The following is a 19550-nucleotide window of genomic DNA, read 5'->3' as shown; positions in this document are numbered from 1 at the left end:
ATGAATTGATCTTCAGGATATATATATATATATCCCAGTAGGTGGTGGAAGGAGTACTGAACTAGGGTTTAGCAGATGTTAGTTTTAGGTCTGTTGCTGACACTTACCTGCAGTGTAGCAAAATTGTCAAGAAATGGGCTCTAGATTCAGACCCTTTAGTCCAAATCCTGGATCTGCCATTTCCTGTGTGATCTTAGGTAAATCAGTTCATTGCTCAGAGTTTCCTCATCTGTAAAATTGAAGCAATAGTGGTACTCCATAAGGCTGGTCTCAGGTTTAGAAAAGATAATATGTAAAATGCTGAGCACAGGGTTTGCCACACAGTTAGCATTCAATCCATATTAGTTATTGATCTATTGATAGTAGCCACAAGACCTTGAACGAGTTATGACCTCCTTGGATCTTACCTGTTCTGCTGAATCCTCTAGGATATTGTTAATCTAGGGATATAATGTGTATGAAACTGCCTTGTCAACAGTACAGCACTATCAAAATGTAAGATGGTAATGGAATTGCAAGTGTATAATGGTCCGATGGACTCTAGAGCGTAGACTTAATCCATGACTGCTGTGTGTAAAGTGATCCATGACAATTATGCCAGTGGGAAAGCCAGTTGCTCCGGGCAAAATATACCAGCAAAGGCTATCCTGTAATCTACTGCTTTTTATACATGAAGGCAATGCACCAATCTTCTCACTCTGACCTTTTTCTTCAGGAGTAAGCAGGAATTTACAAAGCCCGTCCCTACCTCCTACTCTATCCTCTCTTTGGCTAAGTGTAGTAGCAGGACATCTGTCTAAGCTGTGGGAAGCAATGTGCAGCCGTGACAGCAGGAATGCTCCTTGAGCCTCATGTAATCACAACATGACCTTGGTCTCACAGCTCACAGAGCTGAAAAGCTGATCCAACCATCTACCCCTCCCGCTGCCAGGAGTCAGGGCTCCAAGGAGCATCTGCCACATGGAATTCATTTGCAGTTTCAACCAGGCTTGGTCTTAAACCCAAGTGGTGAATAGTGGGGGTTAGTAGAGGGTAAATATTTACTCCTCTCCGAATAAGAGAACATTTTACTCTCACCTCAAGCCAGATGAAAGCAACTGAGCCTATCACTTTTATGAGTGGTATCCCAAAACTTTGCGAAAAGGTGTAATTGAAGAAATACCCATTTTAATTTTCATGTGTAGGATTTGCGAAGAAATCAAAAGAGAATAGCTGAATTGAATGCTACTATAAGAAAATTAGAAGACAGGAATACCTTGCTTGGAGATGAACGAAATGAATTGGTGAGTTCTAATCAGAATTTTTTGTTTTATTTTTTTGTTAAGCATTTTTTTGTAGAAGTATATATGATGTTTAATATAATAAAAATTCAGAGTAATAAAAGTACAGCCTAATAAACATGCCCAGAGTGATGCACCCATATAACCACCACCCAGATGAATAAGTGGAAGATTACCAGCATCTCAGAACCTCCCCTTGTTGTGACTTCTCCCAATCACCATCCTTCTAAAGTTAACCACTGTACTGAATTCTATCACTACAGATATCTATTGCCATTTTTAAAATGTGTTGTGAATGAGATCATACGATAATCACTCTTTTGTGTCTGGCTTTTTTGCTCAGCATTACATTTGTGAGAGTCATCCCTTGTGTGGCATGTAGAATTCATTCACTTTCTTACTCTATCATATTCAATAATACACCACAGTATAATTATTCTTCTATTGTTATGGACATTTTTGTTGTTTCTTAACAGTTTTAAGCTGTTAATGGTGCTGCTACATGTCTTTGGTGAGAAAATGTGCTCATTTCGGGTGGGAACATACCAAGAAGCAGAGTTACCGGATCACAGAGTATGCATGTAGTCACCTTCTGTGGCTATTGCCAGTTTTCCACAGTTGTTATGACAATTACATTCTCAACAACAACGCATACGAGTTGCAGTTTCTCCATATCTTTGCCAACATGCAAAGATCATTGATCATTTTAGTCTTTTTGGTGGGTGGGAGGTATATTCTTATTGTAGGAATTTAATTTTTCTTTTCCTTCTAAATAATAAGGTTGCATAATTTTTCAAGTATATATTGGCTTTTTCAGTATCCTGAGTGATTTACTCTTTGTCTTTTGCCCATTTTGTTTTGTGCTGCTTTTATTTTCTTATTAATATTAGGAATTTTTTACATCATTTTTGGACATTTATATGTAAAATATGCTCTGTGTCTTATATTTTACATTCTTAATAATCATATAAAGAAGTTATTTTCAGCCTTTTCTTTTTTTAAATATGTGCATTTTAAGTCATAAATGTCTCTCTAAGCATGGCTTTAGCTTCATCCTAAAAGTTTTTTATGTCATAATGTATTTCTATTTAATTCAAAATCTTTTCTAATATTATATAATTTCTTCTTTGACCCATGGGTCACTTGGCAATGTATGGCTTAATTTCCAAACATTTGGAGGTTTTTGAGTTATCTTTTTGTTATTGATTTCTACCTTACTTCCACTATAGTCAGAGAACATACTTTGTATTATTTCACTCCTTTAAAATTTCAGATTTGTTTTGTGACTCCAGCATATGGTCAATTTTAGGAATGTTTCATGTTCACGTGAAAAGAAGGTATACTCTGCAATTATTAGATGCATTTTGAGTCAAGTTTATTAATTGTCTTGTTTAAAATCTTCTATATCTTTACTGATATTTTTGTTTGCTGTTCTCCCAACAGATTTGTCCATTTCTCTTCTTAGTTCTGTCAGTTTTGCTTTATATATGTTACTAGGTACATATAAATTACGATTTGTTGTATGTCTTCATCATTATGAATTTTTTTTATTTCTGGTAATACTTCTCGACTTAAAGTCTTTGATATTAGTTGAACTATATCACATTCCTTTTCTTTTAGTGTTTCATGAATATGTGTATTTACTTTCAACCTTTATTGTATTTCAAGTATATCTTTTTAAAGGAACATTCTGTTGGGTACTATGGGACAGTGGTTATTGATGTATGTATGGTATGGTAGAATTACAGATATTTCCTTTTCTTTGTGTTTATCTGCATTTTCTAGAAATAGCATGTACTAAGTAAATTTAAATATTTAAAACCCTTGTCATTGACCTGCAGAAAAATGACAAAGTTAAAAATAGTGAACTTAGTGGAATAGTTTATTTGTCTTTGTATGTACTCAGTGTTTAATATTAATGCTTCAGGTACTGAAGCTCAAAACTGAAAATGAAGTGAGATTATTTATGAAAAATAAATTCAGTTTTTGTCTTTGATATAAAATGTGAGCTTTCAAATGGCAGTTAGGATAGAGTTGGAGAATACCGTTTTAGAATCACAAGGGAAGCTTTTTCAAATATTCATAGAGAGCTATGTCTCACACCTCAGCACTTCCCAAAATGTTAGAGTCTCAAAAACAGGAGTAAGTACTTTAAACAATCTTTTCAGATATTTCTGGTATGCCCGTCCACTTTCCTTGCTTTGGTACCCCATCCCATATACATACTCACATTCAGAATCATTAGTATGAAATGAATTAACTAATCATGAGAACTTTAACATGGAAATCCATTATGTATAGAGTGCCCATAAAATATGTCATCCAAATAGGAGAGTTTTGAGAGTAAAAGGGGGAACTATTAACAATTACCCCAAGACAGCATTCATAAACTTAGACCAGTGATTCTCAACTCAAGGCAATTTTGGCAGTATCTGGAGACATTTTTGGTTGTCATAACTGGGAGGGTGGTACTGGCAACTAGTGGACAGAGGCCAGAGATGCTGCTAAACGTCCTACAGTGCACAGGACAGCTCCTCACAACAAAAAATATCTGACCCCAAGTGTTCGGAGTACAGAGGTTAAGAAACGCTGCCTTAGCCTAATTGGGCAAACCAGAGTATGGTCACTCTTAATTATAGGTGGGTAACAGTACAATCATACTTTTCCTAGGTTTGGTGAGAATTAAATGGTCTTTTTTTTTAAATTTTTTAATTTTTATTTTTTTTTTATTTTATTTATTTTTTTTGTGAGGAAGATCAGCCCTGAGCTAACATCCATGCTAATCCCCCTCTTTTTGCTGAGGAAGACCGGCTCTGAGCTAACATCTATTGCCAATCCTCCTCCTTTTTTTCCCCCAAAGCCCCAGTAGATAGCTGTACATCATAGCTGCACGTCCTTCTAGTTGCTGTATGTGGGACGCGGCCTCAGCATGGCCAGAGAAGCGGTGTGTCGGTGCGCACCCAGGCTCCGAACCCTGGGCCGCCCGTAGCGGAGCACGCGCACTTAACGGCTAAGCCACGGGGCCGGCCTGAGAATTAAATGTCGTTAAACACAAGTGTCAACAGAGTTTTGAAAGTATGATTTTATTTTTTTCTCAATATAACTTTCCTAAAAATAAACAGCCTTAGTGTGAGGAGACTTAGCAAGATCTCTGATGGAAAGAACGTGCTTTGGTGACCATCAGACTTGGATTTGGGTCTTGGTTGCATTGGCTGAGTGACTGTGTGATTCGGGTGAGCTGCTTTATCTCTCTGAGCCAATGAGGGGTCATTCTAGGCCCAGGGAGAGGTATGAGCAGGGTGGGATTGGGGCTGAGCATAGTGGGATAACGGCTGGAGGAGTCAAGAGGGAGCAAGGAGTGCAGTCACTTTTCCTGAGCATTTCCAAAAGCAGAATCTCAGCAGCGCCACCTATAAGGTAATAGACTGACATAGGGTTTTAAAGACTATGATGAAAAGCCGTTAGAGGAAACTGAAAACAAAGCAGCCTGTTAAATGCAGGATTGAAATGTCAGTGGTCAGTCCTGAGACACATAGTGAAGCAGACGAAGGTGATCCCAGATGGGGCTTCACCCCTACCGATTTACTCCCTCTCCCCCCACATCCCCTCAAACACGAGAGACGAATTGTAACTTATGTCTTTCCAGTTAAAACGCGTGCGGGAAACTGAAAAACAATGTAAACCTCTCCTGGAAAGGAACAAGTGCCTCGCCAAGAGAAACGATGAACTGATGGCGTCTTTGCAGCGCATGGAAGAGAAATTGAAAGCTGTGACCAAGGAAAATTCAGAAATGGTGCGTATCACAGGCTCTGCAAAGCCGCAGCTCCCTTCTTTATGTTACCCCAGTGACCTGACTTATTGTGCTTTCCCAGTTTATTTTTAAAATACAATGCTATTTACGAAGGTTTAGACTTTCCCTTATGTAAGCAAGGAGACTTGAAGGAAGAAAGCAAGAGAAGGTTGCTGGCTCTAAATTTTATGGTGTTTCTAAATTTGCAGAATGGTAGGAGTGCTTCCAGGAACTGCACACTCTCCAAAAGCTCCAAAATAGAGAAGCAAAGTTTCAACATAGCTCCTCAAGCACAGAAACCTCCTTCCAAGAATTTCACTAACATGCTCTTTACAGAACTGTACAGTGGGTACTACTCATCTTCTCAGATTGTGCATAGTAGTTGGGGAATAGATGCCATCATTTGTATTATGTATGGACGAGTGATAGGCTAATGCACTCTTTAATAGACTTCCGGTACAGCTATAGAGAGCTTCAGACATTCCCAATGCTTTCGACTTATTACAGCAGATACAGTGTACTTGAGGGTTCTGGTTGATGTGTGTATTGAAGGTGGGCAATTTTCAAATTTAGCTGGAGCTGCATAAAGGTTCTACAAATGTTTTACGTTAACCACTAAAGTTTGGGATTTTTAAAGTCTCTACCTGTGCTTTCTTCGGTTCCAATGCAGAGAGAAAAGATAACGTCCCATCCACCCTTGAAGAAATTAAAATCTCTGAATGACCTCGATCAAGCTAATGAAGAACAAGAGACAGAGTTTCTAAAACTTCAGGTCATTGAGCAACAGAACATTATCGATGAGCTCACAAGGGTAGGTCTTGATCAATCTATAAACTCTAAGCTGTTCCCCAAAACAAGTAGCCAAGAAATCAAAATACCCTGGAAGCACTTAATAATTTTGGATTAGCCCCAAAGATCCAAGTTCGTATGTTCGGTATGTAAATTGGTTCCAGAGACTCTATTCCAAAAATACTTTATATTATTAAACTATTTTATACCTTGTCAATTATAATCCTTTGTTAACTAATTTGGTAACACAAATAATAGCTGCAAAGCACATTAAAAGAACTTTCAAGGGGCCAGCCCGGTGGCACAAGTGGTTAAGTGGGCACACTCTGCTTTGGCAGGCCAGGGTTCTCAGGTTCGGATCCCGGGCGCGCACCAATGCACTGCTTGTCAAGCCATGCTGTGGCGGCGTCCCATATAAGGTGGAGGAAGATGGGCATGGATGTTAGCTCAGGGCGAGTCTTCCTCATCAAAAAAAAAGAGAAAGATTGGGATCAGATGTTAGCTCAGGGCTGATCTTCCTTACAAAAAACAGAAGAACTTTCCAATGCATTATGTGAGTAGGTACGTAGTATGGGTATATCTTATAATTGCCTTCCAGTATCAAAATTCGGAGGTTCAGAGATTAAATATTTTGCCTACAGTAACAAAACCATATGCCTTTTATTTCCCAACACCTAATTCAGTGTCTAGCATATAGTTTAACAAATATTTGTTGAGTGAACAGCGACATCATAATTACATGACAGAGCTGAAATTCCAGTCCAGATCTTCTGACCATGACTTCAGTACCTGCTGAAGTAGGTCGAGCAGTTATTACTCCCATTTGCATTTGGCTGAGGTCTGTGTTACCAACAAGGGTGGCCTAAGACCTTTCGATGCCTTTGGGTTTCCTCTTTTCCTTTCTGTCTTTATTCTGTGAATGACATCTCTGGTCGCTCTCACTTCAGGACCAAGACAGGGCCTAGAGAGTTGAAGAACTAGTGATGGGGAGTTTTAGGCAATAGTCTCCAGAGTAGGGTGAGCAAGATGATTTACTGCCATTGAGGGAAGAAAAGATTATAACTTCTGTTCATAATTGTTTATGGTTCTTTTTAAATTTTCTATGTTGAGTATATGTTATAATACATATACTATATTAGGAGGGTAATCTAAGTATAAATTTTTAAAGTTTTAGATAGATTAAGGTCGCATGATCAAAATATTTTTACTTATAAAAAAATGAGAAATCAAAAAGGTAAACACCACTGGCTTAAACCAGATTCTTTCTTAAACACGGCCTTCTGAAGCGCAGTGCACCTTATTTCACTTCCGTATCCTTAATAATTCATAAATCTCACAGATTCAGTAGTCCAGGAATTTGCTTGGCTTTGATTACCCTGAGTTTAAGATGAAAGTTTCTTATAGAATTTTGACATGTTTAGGCATGTCAACCAGACTCGCAGAGACGTAAGTGTCACTTATTCCATCTACCTTTGAATTTGTACAGTAAATACATGGAGTACTTAGCGGATGAACATGAAATTCCCAGGATATCTCCATTCACAACAAAAATAAATAAAGAATTGGATCATTATTTCTAGAAATTCTTTGAGTTTCCCAGAAAATTCCATTGGGAACCCCCCCACACACACACAAAAAAACCACTAGATGATTCCAACCAAGTAGATACTCTGTTCCCATCTTCAGAGACTGCCGGTGAGAACAAGGATCTAAGAATAGTCAAAAGATAACTTTCTATGCCTTTCAAGTGATTAAATGAAAAGAATAAGGTTTTACTTTATTTTAAAGTGATATTTTTTCAACACTTAAATTTAAAGTAATTAAGCGTCTGAGGAAACCGAAGACTTTGCTTTGAGAGAATCTGAGTAACTATTTTCAGAGCTCCTTGATCTTCAAGTGTAAAACAAAGGATTCTGATTAGGAACACAGTGTACTTGATTGTGAGGCTCTCAGATCCATGTAGATTATCAGGAAAATTATAGAATATTCTTACTTTGAAAAGATTTAATTATGAAACCCAAAAGTTGCCAAAATTTACAAAACATAATCTTATTTGAAATAGAAATTGTAATGCCTCAGGGGAAAAACAACTTTGTCTTTGCAAAAATAATAATAATAATAATAACCTATAGAGAAATACGTACCAACTCAAGATCTGAAAAGTCCTTCATCTGTTTTCCAGGACCGAGAAAAGCTCATCCGTAGGAGAAAGCATAGAAGAAGTTCCAAGCCAATTAAGGTAATGACAAAACTAGGTTATCAGGCTTTTGCCACAAACAGAGAAGTGAGGCTTGCCAAGAAATCTTCCTGCAAAAATGTGATAAATTAGATGTTCCTGAACTGCAGCAAACCATAGACTTTATTTGCTAGAAGAAAATCTCTTCTCTTGACAGTTCTCAGAAGCCCAAAAAGGATTGTGTTGTGGATTTTAACCTAAAAGGGTTTGCTTTAATATGACTTTCTCTGAATGAAGAAGCCACTAGGTTTGACGTAGAAAGGGTTATCTGACAAATTGGAGAGTCACATTCCAAGAATGTGCAAGAGATACATATAATTTGATGTCTCCCATTGAATAACATTAGCATCTCATATCCACCCTATAATTAATTAATATATTTTCATTATTCACTTGGACAATATTATTGATAATGATACTCCCAATCTACCAATATCTGCGTAGTCTCTTATAGTCTACAAAGTTTTGTTATTTAATTTGTCTGTTTGTTTGATTTTTGTTTTTAGCCAGCACATCATTTGATTTGAATATGGAATTAGATGTGATAAGACAATATTTGATAATCTCCTTCACATAGATGCCTAGACTTTCAGAGTCTCTTGATTATATTTTAAATACTGGAAAGAGTATATCACATGAACTGGTCATGGTATAAAATGTAATATAAAAGAGGCTCCAGTGTTTCTATGAACAGAGCCAAATATTAATGAATCTTCTGCAAAAACATCAGAAGTGTAATAATATGGGACAAATATTTACTGGAATTATTGTGTGCATGCTCAATATTTTTATTTCATCAAAGAAGCATTAAAGGATCCATGTCTTCTATATTCATTTGCATGTCTGCCAGTTGACAGTGCTTTACTAGTATGTCAACTTCCCCCACTTTTAGTTGTTATCAGTAAATATGTACTTTCCCTCCATTAGAGGCCTGTTTTGGACCCATTTATTGGCTATGATGAGGACTCCATGGATTCAGAGACATCATCCATGGCCTCATTTAGAACAGACCGAACACCAGCTACTCCTGACGATGACTTGGATGAAGTAAGCTTGCCCGCTTCTCTAGTCTTTTGTGATATTGTCACCAAATCTTTCCTTTAAGGGGGAGGAAAAGTATTTCACTTTTTGTCTCCTTTATGAACAGCACAAAATGATTTCACAATTTTGAGACCATGCTTGACTTTGTTACCTCTTAGAAAATAGCTTCCCCTATGTCATGTAGCCTTAGAAACTTCTCTAAAGTTCAGCTCTGTAACTTGAAGACTTCTTTCAAAATAGAAGTTACTCTCCCACATTCTTTATCTGGGAAAGATGTGAACTAAGGAACAAGCTTAGAAGAAAAAGCTTTTAGATGCAGTCTAAGACAGCAAAATGTGCTCTGTAGACCACCTTCATCAGAATCATCTAGGTAGGGTTCAGTAACAATGAAAATTCTTGGACTCTACCACACAACTCCTGACTCAGGATCTTGGGTGTGGAACCCCAAATCTACATTTTTCACAAAACTCTCTGGTGGTGGTATTATGCTCTGAAGTTTGAGACCTGAAGCTATAAAACTATGTTTTTATTATTTATCTGGGGAAGAAGTTGTTGGATATGAATGTATTGAAAAGATGTGAGACTAAAACTGTGAATATCATTTCCTTAAATTTGGATCCAAATCTAGGTATAAGTTCTTCTCATTTGTATCCAAAATTGACTGTAATCCAAGCCCAAATAGGTAATAATCGGAAATGTATAAATAAACAAATGCTTCTTTTATTAAAATACTTAAGTATTTCTACAGTGTCCATCTTGAAAATATTACAGTATTTGTGTCCATACACATACTTTAGAATTAAGAGTAAAATCACATAGAATCCAAAATCAAACAAACCTTTAACTTCTCTTTAAAAAGTGGACAAATGTTAATATTTCGCATTGAATACAGGACCTGAACATAACATGATTATTTTTTGGCTTTTTTTTTTAACCTCAAGAGTTTAGCAGCTGAAGAATCTGAGCTACGATTTCGACAATTAACAAAAGAATACCAGGCCCTCCAGAGAGCATATGCCCTCCTGCAGGAGCAGGCTGGAGGCATCATTGATGCTGAAAGAGAAGCCAAGGTTAGTGTGTACCTGGGAAGGATGCTCTGAATTGGCTTACAGCAGTCGTGGCATAAAAGTATCATGAACATAAAAATATCAATAGGATAACTTTCCCTGTACCCTTCTCTCCACTACAGCTTCTGAGCTGTTTTATCTTTTATGTCAGTAAACCTTGGATTTGAAGACATTAGAACTAGCTTAGATGGATGCTTTTTTCTTTTAAAGATAGTTGAGTATATAGTTCTCATTCTTGCTGTTTGAAAACTTAACATTTTCAAAGCTAGACAATATTGAATTTTGATAATCCATTTTTAATGAATTCTTGCTTAGAAAAAAACACTTTTATCTGTCAAAAGCGATAGTTAGCCAGTTTCTTTTCTTAGTTAATAAGTGCACGGCATTACATTGGGAGCTTACCAAGAATTTTCACTGACAATATCTCATTTAATCTTTATGACGGCTCCTTAAGGTAGGTGTTTTATAAAAGAGGAATTTGAGGCTCAGAGAGGTTGATTGAATTGCCCAAGATCACATAGCTAATAAATAGAAAACTGGAATTCCAACTCAAATCTTACTGGTCAAATGTTCTTTCCATTATGTCACAACTGCCTCTCATAAGCCTATTTTATTTCAAAAAAAGAAAGAAACACACACACTATTAATACTTAACAGTTATTGAGTGCTTGCTGTATTCCAGGCATTGTGCCGAGCACTTTACATACATTATCTCATGTAATCCTAAAACAACCCTATGAGTTAGGCACTATTATTATCTCCTTTTTACAGGAGAGAAAATAATAGCTTAGTAGGAGTTAAATGTAGCTTAGTTACGTGAAAACCTGAATATGTAGCTTAGGTAGCTTAAAGCCAGGATGTGAACCTAGTCCTTCTGAGTTCAGAGTCATACCCACCAGGCCGTAGCTGCCTCACAGAGTAGTTTACATGGGGCAAGAAAGAGTGTGACCAGCCAGTGATTCTATCCTGCTTCTCATTTAAAGGCTCCACAGTCTGCTGAGGAGTGTTGTAGGAACTCCTGTTACTTGTTTAGTGGGAAAGGATAGATATTCTAGTTATGTATTTTTAAATGGTAGCATACACACATACATGCACATATACATAAGTGAGTAAACATATTTTTTTTAAAAACCATTGTTTTTGATTTGAAATAGACAAGAAAGCAGTCACTAGAAAGGATATATGTGTGTGCCTTCATGTTTATGCCTTAATACTGTAATAGTTGTGGTTTTCATTATCAGTATTTACTAAGCATTCTTACCAACATAAGATTGGTCAATTAAAATAATAACATATGCCTTGTTTTTTGGAGAGGTGATGATGTAGAAACCAGTTCTCTTTCTCTCATCTCACTCTCCCATCTAAATAAAGGTGTAGCATTATCTCTGGCCATTAAAGTCAAAAACGCTTACCATTCTGAGCAAAAGAGTCTAAAACAAACCTAACAAGATATTAGAAAAAGGGCTATAGAGTAAATTCAAACAAAGCAGAAATGCACAAATAGATAATATAGATGAAAGAGTATCAATGAAAACAAAAGATATAATCATTTCGATACAAGAAAAAATAGATTATACTCAACACCCATTCAAATTTAAAATAATTCATAGCAAAATTAAGCTTGGAATTTTTTAACCTGATGAGGGCAAATACAATATTTAGTAGTCTAAAGAAATATTCTCCTCACAGTGAAGAATAAGAAAAGGATACCTACTATTGCCTATTTAATTCAACTTTGTACCAAAGAACCTATTCAGATCATAAGACAAGAAAAAAATATGTGTATTGGCAGAAAACTAAAAAAACTAATTTTTTACAAAAAATGGGATCGTGTATAGAGGAGAATACAAGAGAATCTAAAAACAAATTGCTAAACTAAGTGGAGCAAGGTTGCTCCATACAAGATCAGTGTTCAAAACTGCTGATACACACACACACACACACGCAAAACACACAATAGATCATACATACATACATACATAGGTTTGGACTTAGATTTAGATATGTGGCACAAAGTTGCCTCAAAAGAATGGAAAGATTTTGGAGAGGCAAAATGGGAGAAGACTTTCCAGAAGGGGAACTTGTTCAAATAAAGAGAGAAGTGGAGAGGTACAAGACATATTTAGGAAACAAGGAGCTCACTAGCAGGTTAGGGATGGATTCTGTGTTGATGAGTAGTGGGAAAAGATTGGAAATATGATGGGAGTTCTCAAATCCCAAGCTAAAGAGTTTGGATTTTAACCTGATAGGAGCCACTAAAAGTCTTAAGCAAGAATTTAGATCATAAAAATAGTTTTTAAAGATTCTCTGATCATAGAAAATTTTTCTTTTGTTTTTCTCATTTGTTGAGTTCTAATCAAGGATTATGGGGGGAAGAAAAATATTGAATTATCATTTTGCTTATTGAGTTCTGGATTTTGATTTCACTAGGCTCAAGAACAGCTCCAAGCAGAGGTGCTAAGGTATAAAGCCAAGATTGAAGATCTGGAAGCGACTCTGGCTCAGAAAGGGCAGGTAGGCATTTGGTTACTATCACTTCTGCAGATGCAGACAATTCAACCTGACCTTCCTCTAGATCACTCTTTGCATGGGCCGCATCCAGGACACGGCTTGGCTCTCCACAGTGACCTTTCTCAAACTGTGTCAGAATGTTCAACTCTGTGTTTCTGTCCCTGGTGTTTTTCTGGCCAGAGTGTGAACCCAGCGAATGAGGTTGGGCAAGAGAGAGAATGCCAGAGGAAGAGGAGGCCTTACAAACAGCCTAGAGTGGTCATAAACTGCTAAGACAAAGACCCCCCCCCCAAGCTGCATTCTTTGCCTCTATGCTACATTTATGGTTCTGCATTTTAATGTTTTCCATCCATATGTATCTAGCCTGTGTGCATTCTGACCCTTTTCACTTTTTGCCTGTGTGGTCACTTCTGAGTCCCCAGAAGGCTGGTCCTGGATTATTCAGACTGAAAAAGGTAGAGCTAGTGAGTGACAATGAAAAAGGGGTTAAATTTTCCTGGCAACTTTGGCCCCCATGTCTTTGAATAAGGAGATGGCAGGGGTGGGTGTCATTTACCAGTCATTGGCAGGCAAACAAACTGGGTGAAAAGAAGACAGCTCTGGCAAAGTGGTTTGACGACACATGCTCTTTCGTGCCACTCTGAAATGCTGACTGCGCGATATTCTTTGTCAAACAGGATTCACACTGGGTAGAAGATAAACAACTTTTCATTAAGAGAAACCAGGAGCTTTTAGAAAAGGTATGTGGGGCACAACACTCTAGTGGGGCAGAGGAGAAAATGATGAGAGATCCAGGAGCAGCAGGGGGTCCTCTCAGGAGTGGCACAGGGGCTAGGGGAAGGGGAGGCTTTTCTGGCCCTGCACTCTCCTCTGCTGCGTGCTCAACTGCATCCCTGTCACCGCCATCACCATCAGTTAAGTGGCACGTGTGCATGGCTCTGCGCTGGGCATTGTGCCGACTTGAAAGGATGTGATCTCTGAAACCTATCGATTTGTTAACCGTATATATATACTGTATATGTACTGTACATATATATATATATACACCCACACGTGCACACATCCTATGTGGTTATCCATCTACAAGAAACACGTTATGAATAGGACTTGTTATTTTGTACAAAGAAGTGACAGAATATGACTCCAAGACCATGCTGCCACCTAGCATAGACTGTGTTCTCACTCTTAATCTTTTTGCTAATCTTGGCTGTTTATATATTTCTTTAATGAAAGAAATTTTTAAAAGATGCATCCAAAGCACAAAACAGCATGTCCAGGAGGTTGATCAACAAATCAAGATGCAAAAGCGTGGTTTAGGCCCAATACAGTCATGTGTCGCTTAACGGCAGGGATACGTTCTGAGAAATGCATCGTTAGACGATTTCATAGTTGTGCGAACATCCTCGAGTGTACTTACACAAACCTAGGTGGTATAGCCTACTACAAACCTAGGCAATATGATACTAATCTTTTTTGTGTGTGTGTGAGGAAGATCAGGCCTGAGCTAACATCTGATGCCAATCCTCCTCTGTTTTCTGAGGAAGACTGGCCCTGAGCTAACATCCATGCCCATCTTCCTCTACTTTATATGGGACGCCGCCACAGCATGGCTCGACAAGCAGTGTGTCGGTGCACGCCCGGGATCCAAACCGGCGAACCCCAGGCCGCCGCATCAGAGCATGCTCACTTAACCACTTGCGCCACCAGGCCGGCCCCCTATGATACTAATCTTATAGGACCACCATCATATATGCAGTCCATCATTGACCGAAATGTCGTTATGCAGTGCATTACTGCAGATATAATTAATTTTGCTTATCTAAACGTAGACTTTTGAACTGGGGCAATGAAATACAACAGATCATTTTAAGTTCAAAGGTGGCTTTTCCTTTGGTATTTACCTTCCACAAATCTAGTGAAAAGATTACAAAATAATCTTGTCTTGTTCTTGACAAAAACAGAATTTGAAAGCCCATTTGAATAAGGGAAATAATTCTGTAGGTTGACCCAAAGTTATGTAGAAATTATCTTAGAATTATTTCTACCAATAATCACTAGCCTTGACAAGGAATAAAAATTAACCACAACACCCTCATAAGCATGAAAAGGGAAAGAAGATACTTGTCCTCCCACCCCTCTGGGCTGGCAAAGTTAGGGCATCCTATCTCACTTTCTGTATAATAGAGGTGATGTCTAGAAGGTGGGTGGGTATTCCAGGATTGAGAACAGATACTCTCAGAAAGGTTAAGGGTCCCTATACAGAAAATTATCAGACACTGGCCCTGGTCTATCTATGAATTGCAACCTGCGAACCACGGATCTGATTGCCAGTGCTACCCACCAGAACCAGGGATCTCCCCAAATATCCCATCTCTGATCCCAATCCAAGATTCTAGGAAGTAGAATCTCTTTTGTGATCTAAGTCAACTTCTAAAAACTTTCATAAGTTCACTAGATAACAAAAATGTAGTGTAAAAAACTTGAGTTGACTACATTAAATAATGTCACATATCTCCCCATCTTTATTTTTCTGTAGTTTTTCTACACCATGAGGCTTTGAGAAAAAGGGGATTTTAGTAGTCTCAGAGATGCCCAGTAATGTATTATTAAATTTCTTTATCATCTAAAAATAATTCCCATTATGTCTTCTGTCTGATTTCCTTTGGTCTTGATTTCTTTGGGCTGAAAGGCAAATTTTTGAGCTCTGGCTTCTAGAGTAAGTATACAAAACCACAGTGACAATAAAGCTAAACATCCTACTCCAAGTGTGTATACTTGGGAAAGTAAAATTTATCCTGTGATAAAAAGCCCCTGGCATTTTATTTCTAACTTTAAGATTTTAAATAATCTCTGTGCATAAGGCCCACCCATACAGCTAACATCAAAGGCAGTCCAAAACCTATTGCAAGTCATGAAAATGTTCTCATCCCTTGTAGACATGGACCTGTCTATAGGGCAAGGCATGTTTGTACACAACTAACTTAATTCCATGTTCCATCAGGTTATATTAGAGGTCCTGTAGGAAAACAGAAGGGGTGTCACTTCTAAATGGGTAGCCAGGGGAAGCCTCTTATGGTAGGAGATGTTAGAGCTTGGTGTTCAAGGAAGTGGAATATTTTCTCCTGTAGAAAAGGAAATGGGGGAGCCCTTTTCAGGCAGAGATGAGCACAGACAGAGCTCCTGGAGTAGTCAGTCTGTAGGGTAAATCTGGGTTTCTAGATTCTGGTGTTTGTGTGATCACATGTGGATGTGTGAGTGTGTACAGATGACAGTGATATTCAAAACTGGAAAGCTAGCTGATGACCGGATTATTAAGGTTTTTGAATTCCATATTGAGAAGTTTGGCTTTATTCTGTAGGTAACTAGAATTCAGCAAAGTTCTGTATGTGATCAGAGCTGTTTTTAAAACATTATTTCTCCAGTCTGTAACTTCAGAAATAAGAGGTGTCAGCCTCCATTATTTATGCCATCAAATCTAGTTCTAGGACACTGTCTTTGCCCCACAGCAAGAGCATAGTGAGTACTCTCAGATTCACTATTCACAGCGTCGCTAGACTTGATCTCAATGAATGGAGGTGTCCCCCAGCATTTTCCTCTATGAGCCAAAAAACTCAACCAAAGGGGTAACTAGAAGGAAAGCCAAAGACTTATTTTATTCACATCTACTTGGGATTTATTTTCATGGTCTAGATGAATTTATTTACATGCTTGCTTTGCAAAGTTGTAGATGCTTTTTGCAATGTTCACCTAACTTGAGGATTTACTTTATTAGATAGAAAAACAGGAGGCAGAAAATCACCGGTTACAACAGGAACTGCAGGATGCCAGAGACCAGAATGAGCTGCTGGAGTTTCGAAACCTAGAGCTAGAAGTAAGGAAATGATGATAATGATAATAAAAATAATCATATCAATTAACATGCAGTGAGCGTGTCCTCTGTGGGAGGTGCTGAATTAAGCATTTCAGATGTATGCCCTTTTTGAACCTCACAACCACAAGCAGGATTTTATAGATGAAGCAACTGAGGTTAAATAATTTGCCCAAGTCCTGTGACTAATAAGTGGTAAAGCATTGATGCAACTATTGATGCAACTCAGAATTGTCTGCTCAGATACTGTACTTTTCAACACCATTGCCTTTATGAACAAGGCTAATGAATAATTTTAAAATAATTTAAATAATAGACTTCAAACTCCATCAATATTTTATTGCTTTTAAATAATCATTTCCACACTTCATTGAATTCTGACTCATAAAATCTTACCTCAAGAATTATATTTCAAAATGAGCAGTATACAAAAATATTTTATCATTAGACACTTGAATTTGTAAGTAAACATTTTAGTCTATAATGCATTTATGCAAAAGGATAAGAAGCAAGGTAACTTGTTTTAGGAAATACTTTGGTTAATCAGACCAAATTTCAGTCTTCTTTTTTTTTGTGAGGAAGATCGGCCCTGAGCTAACATCTGCCAATCCTCCTCTTTTTGCTGAGGAAGACTGGTCCTGGGCTAACATTCGTGCCCATCTTCCTCCACTTTATATGGGATGCCACCACAGCATGGCTTGACAAGCGGTACATCGGTGTGCGCCCAGGATCCGAACCGGCAAACCCCGGGCTGCCACAGCAGAGGGTGCGCACTTAACCGCTTGCGCCACCAGGCCGGCCCCCAGAGTCTTCTTTTTTTTAAGTCAAGCATATCAATCAAAACAGATCTTGATTGCATCATGCAGAATCTAGCTTAGAGTCTGGTTGAATGTACATTGATGTGTAAAAAATAAGAAAAATTCCCATTTTATTTCTTTGTTATTTTGCCAGCAATTTCTTCTTGATCTTACTTCAAATTAGGTTTGGATAGAGTTAGCGGTTGGTATTCCTCAGTGAAGAAGAGTTAAGTCGTCTTTGGTAGCCCATATATCTTACTTACAAAGCTTGAGTGGATTGAATGCACAAAAGGCTGTTAGCTGCCATAAAACTTCATGGTTGAAAGACCACTCTTTGTGACACCTGAAAGCTCTAAATACTTGTATTTACAAGTTTAAATTGTTACTCCACTTCCCACATTTCCCCAATCAAAAAATTTGCAAGACTGGATCACACCATTTATAAATCCTTCTCCCATACATCTCAGTTGACTAATCATTTCCTTTCCATTTAAATTTAAGTATGAACACCTTAGTTTGATATTTTTTTTTGGCCAAATGACATATTTGATAAATTGCTGAAATAGCATAAAGAGAGAACACAGACAACTGGTTTAGTGTTTAATCAGTTGTTGCTTTTTTTTTCCTTAATTACTGTAATTCTTCATTGTATTTCAAGGAAAGAGAGAGACGATCCCCTCCATTTAATCTACAAATTCACCCATTCTCAGATGGCGTGAGTGCTCTACAGATCTACTGTATGAAAGAAGGTGTGAAGGTAGGCAGATATTTAATTTTTTGTTTGTAGAAAGTAGAAAAACTGGGAATTGGAAAAGGGGAGGTTGCTCATGACTGTTTTGTCTTTCAGTCACTGAATGTCATTTTGATACAAACTATGTAGGAATTGAAAATAGTCACATTTATTGGAAAATCAGTAGAACATAAAGTAAATATGTGACAGATGTACGAATAGTAACAGCAAAGAACACAGGAAGCCATGATTATTTAGAAAAGAGTAACATAAAGAATGATACAGAATCAAAATATTTATTAAGATAATTACCCTTAATTGTCTAGAGGAAATATTAAACTCAGTACTTCAAGAAACATATTTCAAGTATGCCAGATAAAAAAGTATTTGTTGAGTCCCTTTGTTGTGCTGTTCTAGGTGCTGTGGAATTCATAATCTTGAAATTTCAGAACTAGAAGAGACCTTGAAATCATCTAGTCCACCATCTCTTTTGATATGTTTAATTTAGGGAGGATTTCTCTTTTGGAAGGACTTAAGTTGATAACATGTTGCTCACTTAGACAAAATATAACTCTATCTTTAGTGATATTGGAAAACATTTTAAATATTAAGGTTGAATGGAGGTGGCTCCATTTCCTGGAAAATATATTATCCTTCACTGTAAGGAAATTATGTGGTGAATATCTATTCCAGAGGTAAAGCTAGGAAGCCTCCCACTATTCCTGGTCCCTCCTTTACCTTCTACATGGCCCTTCTGCTCCTACTCTGAGCTGCGTATATACCTGCTTTAGTTGCCTTCTCTCTACCTATGAGGTTGAGCTAGACTTCCCCCTTCCTGGTGGTAGGGATCTTCTGTACCGCGATCTGAACATAAGTGAGAGGAGAAGGTGGTACTAATGAGGTGAAAAGTGGGGGGACGATTAGGTAGTAAAATTGTGCTTCCTTGTCTTCCATCTTACATCACTCTCATGGTGTTTAAACCTCTGGCCTTCCTGGGTTGCAGGAAAATTTGTAAACCAAAACAATTTTTTGATTTCAACTCTAATTAAATGGAAGGCACTTTACTTTAGATGCTTTTTCCTAGATAAATCACAAACAACCTAATCCAATGGATGTAATTTATATCCAAGGGAACTCTTTCAAATGGAGTTCAGCTGCTTCAAACTGACTCAAGGAATATAATGAAAATCAGCTGTTTTCCATAGGATGAAATTAATGCTAGACACAAAAAATGAAACTGCACTATCGTTTCTATGTGGCAGTCAAAATCTCACCAGGTCAGAATTCTATTAATTAGAATGAAATTGGTCGATTATTTATATTAATTACCTGTTACTTTTCTTCATACCTGAAATCTATCATCATTGAAAAAATTTTTGAAAATTGTAAGAAAAAAAGTTAAGGAGAAAATTCCAAGTCCTTAGTACATCCTAGACTCTTT

The 19550-nt window shown here is 37.5% G+C and overlaps 1 protein-coding gene across 2 annotated transcripts in view; it reads left to right on the top strand.

The window, feature by feature from the left end:
* Positions 1-19550, top strand: part of JAKMIP2 (janus kinase and microtubule interacting protein 2) — a 171562-nt gene that overhangs the window by 121559 nt on the left and 30453 nt on the right. For both annotated transcript variants that reach the window (XM_058543491.1, XM_058543498.1), the window contains exons 5-14: positions 1185-1283; positions 4927-5073; positions 5741-5881; positions 8042-8098; positions 9023-9142; positions 10078-10206; positions 12634-12717; positions 13392-13454; positions 16487-16585; positions 18038-18136. In XM_058543491.1, coding sequence (XP_058399474.1) covers positions 1185-1283; positions 4927-5073; positions 5741-5881; positions 8042-8098; positions 9023-9142; positions 10078-10206; positions 12634-12717; positions 13392-13454; positions 16487-16585; positions 18038-18136 — 1038 coding nt within the window. The remainder of the gene's footprint in view (positions 1-1184; positions 1284-4926; positions 5074-5740; positions 5882-8041; positions 8099-9022; positions 9143-10077; positions 10207-12633; positions 12718-13391; positions 13455-16486; positions 16586-18037; positions 18137-19550) is intronic.

This window comes from Diceros bicornis, chromosome 1 (assembly GCF_020826845.1).
Source record: "Diceros bicornis minor isolate mBicDic1 chromosome 1, mDicBic1.mat.cur, whole genome shotgun sequence".
Taxonomy (NCBI): domain Eukaryota; kingdom Metazoa; phylum Chordata; class Mammalia; order Perissodactyla; family Rhinocerotidae; genus Diceros; species Diceros bicornis.
This window is presented reverse-complemented; position numbering and strand designations above follow the sequence as displayed.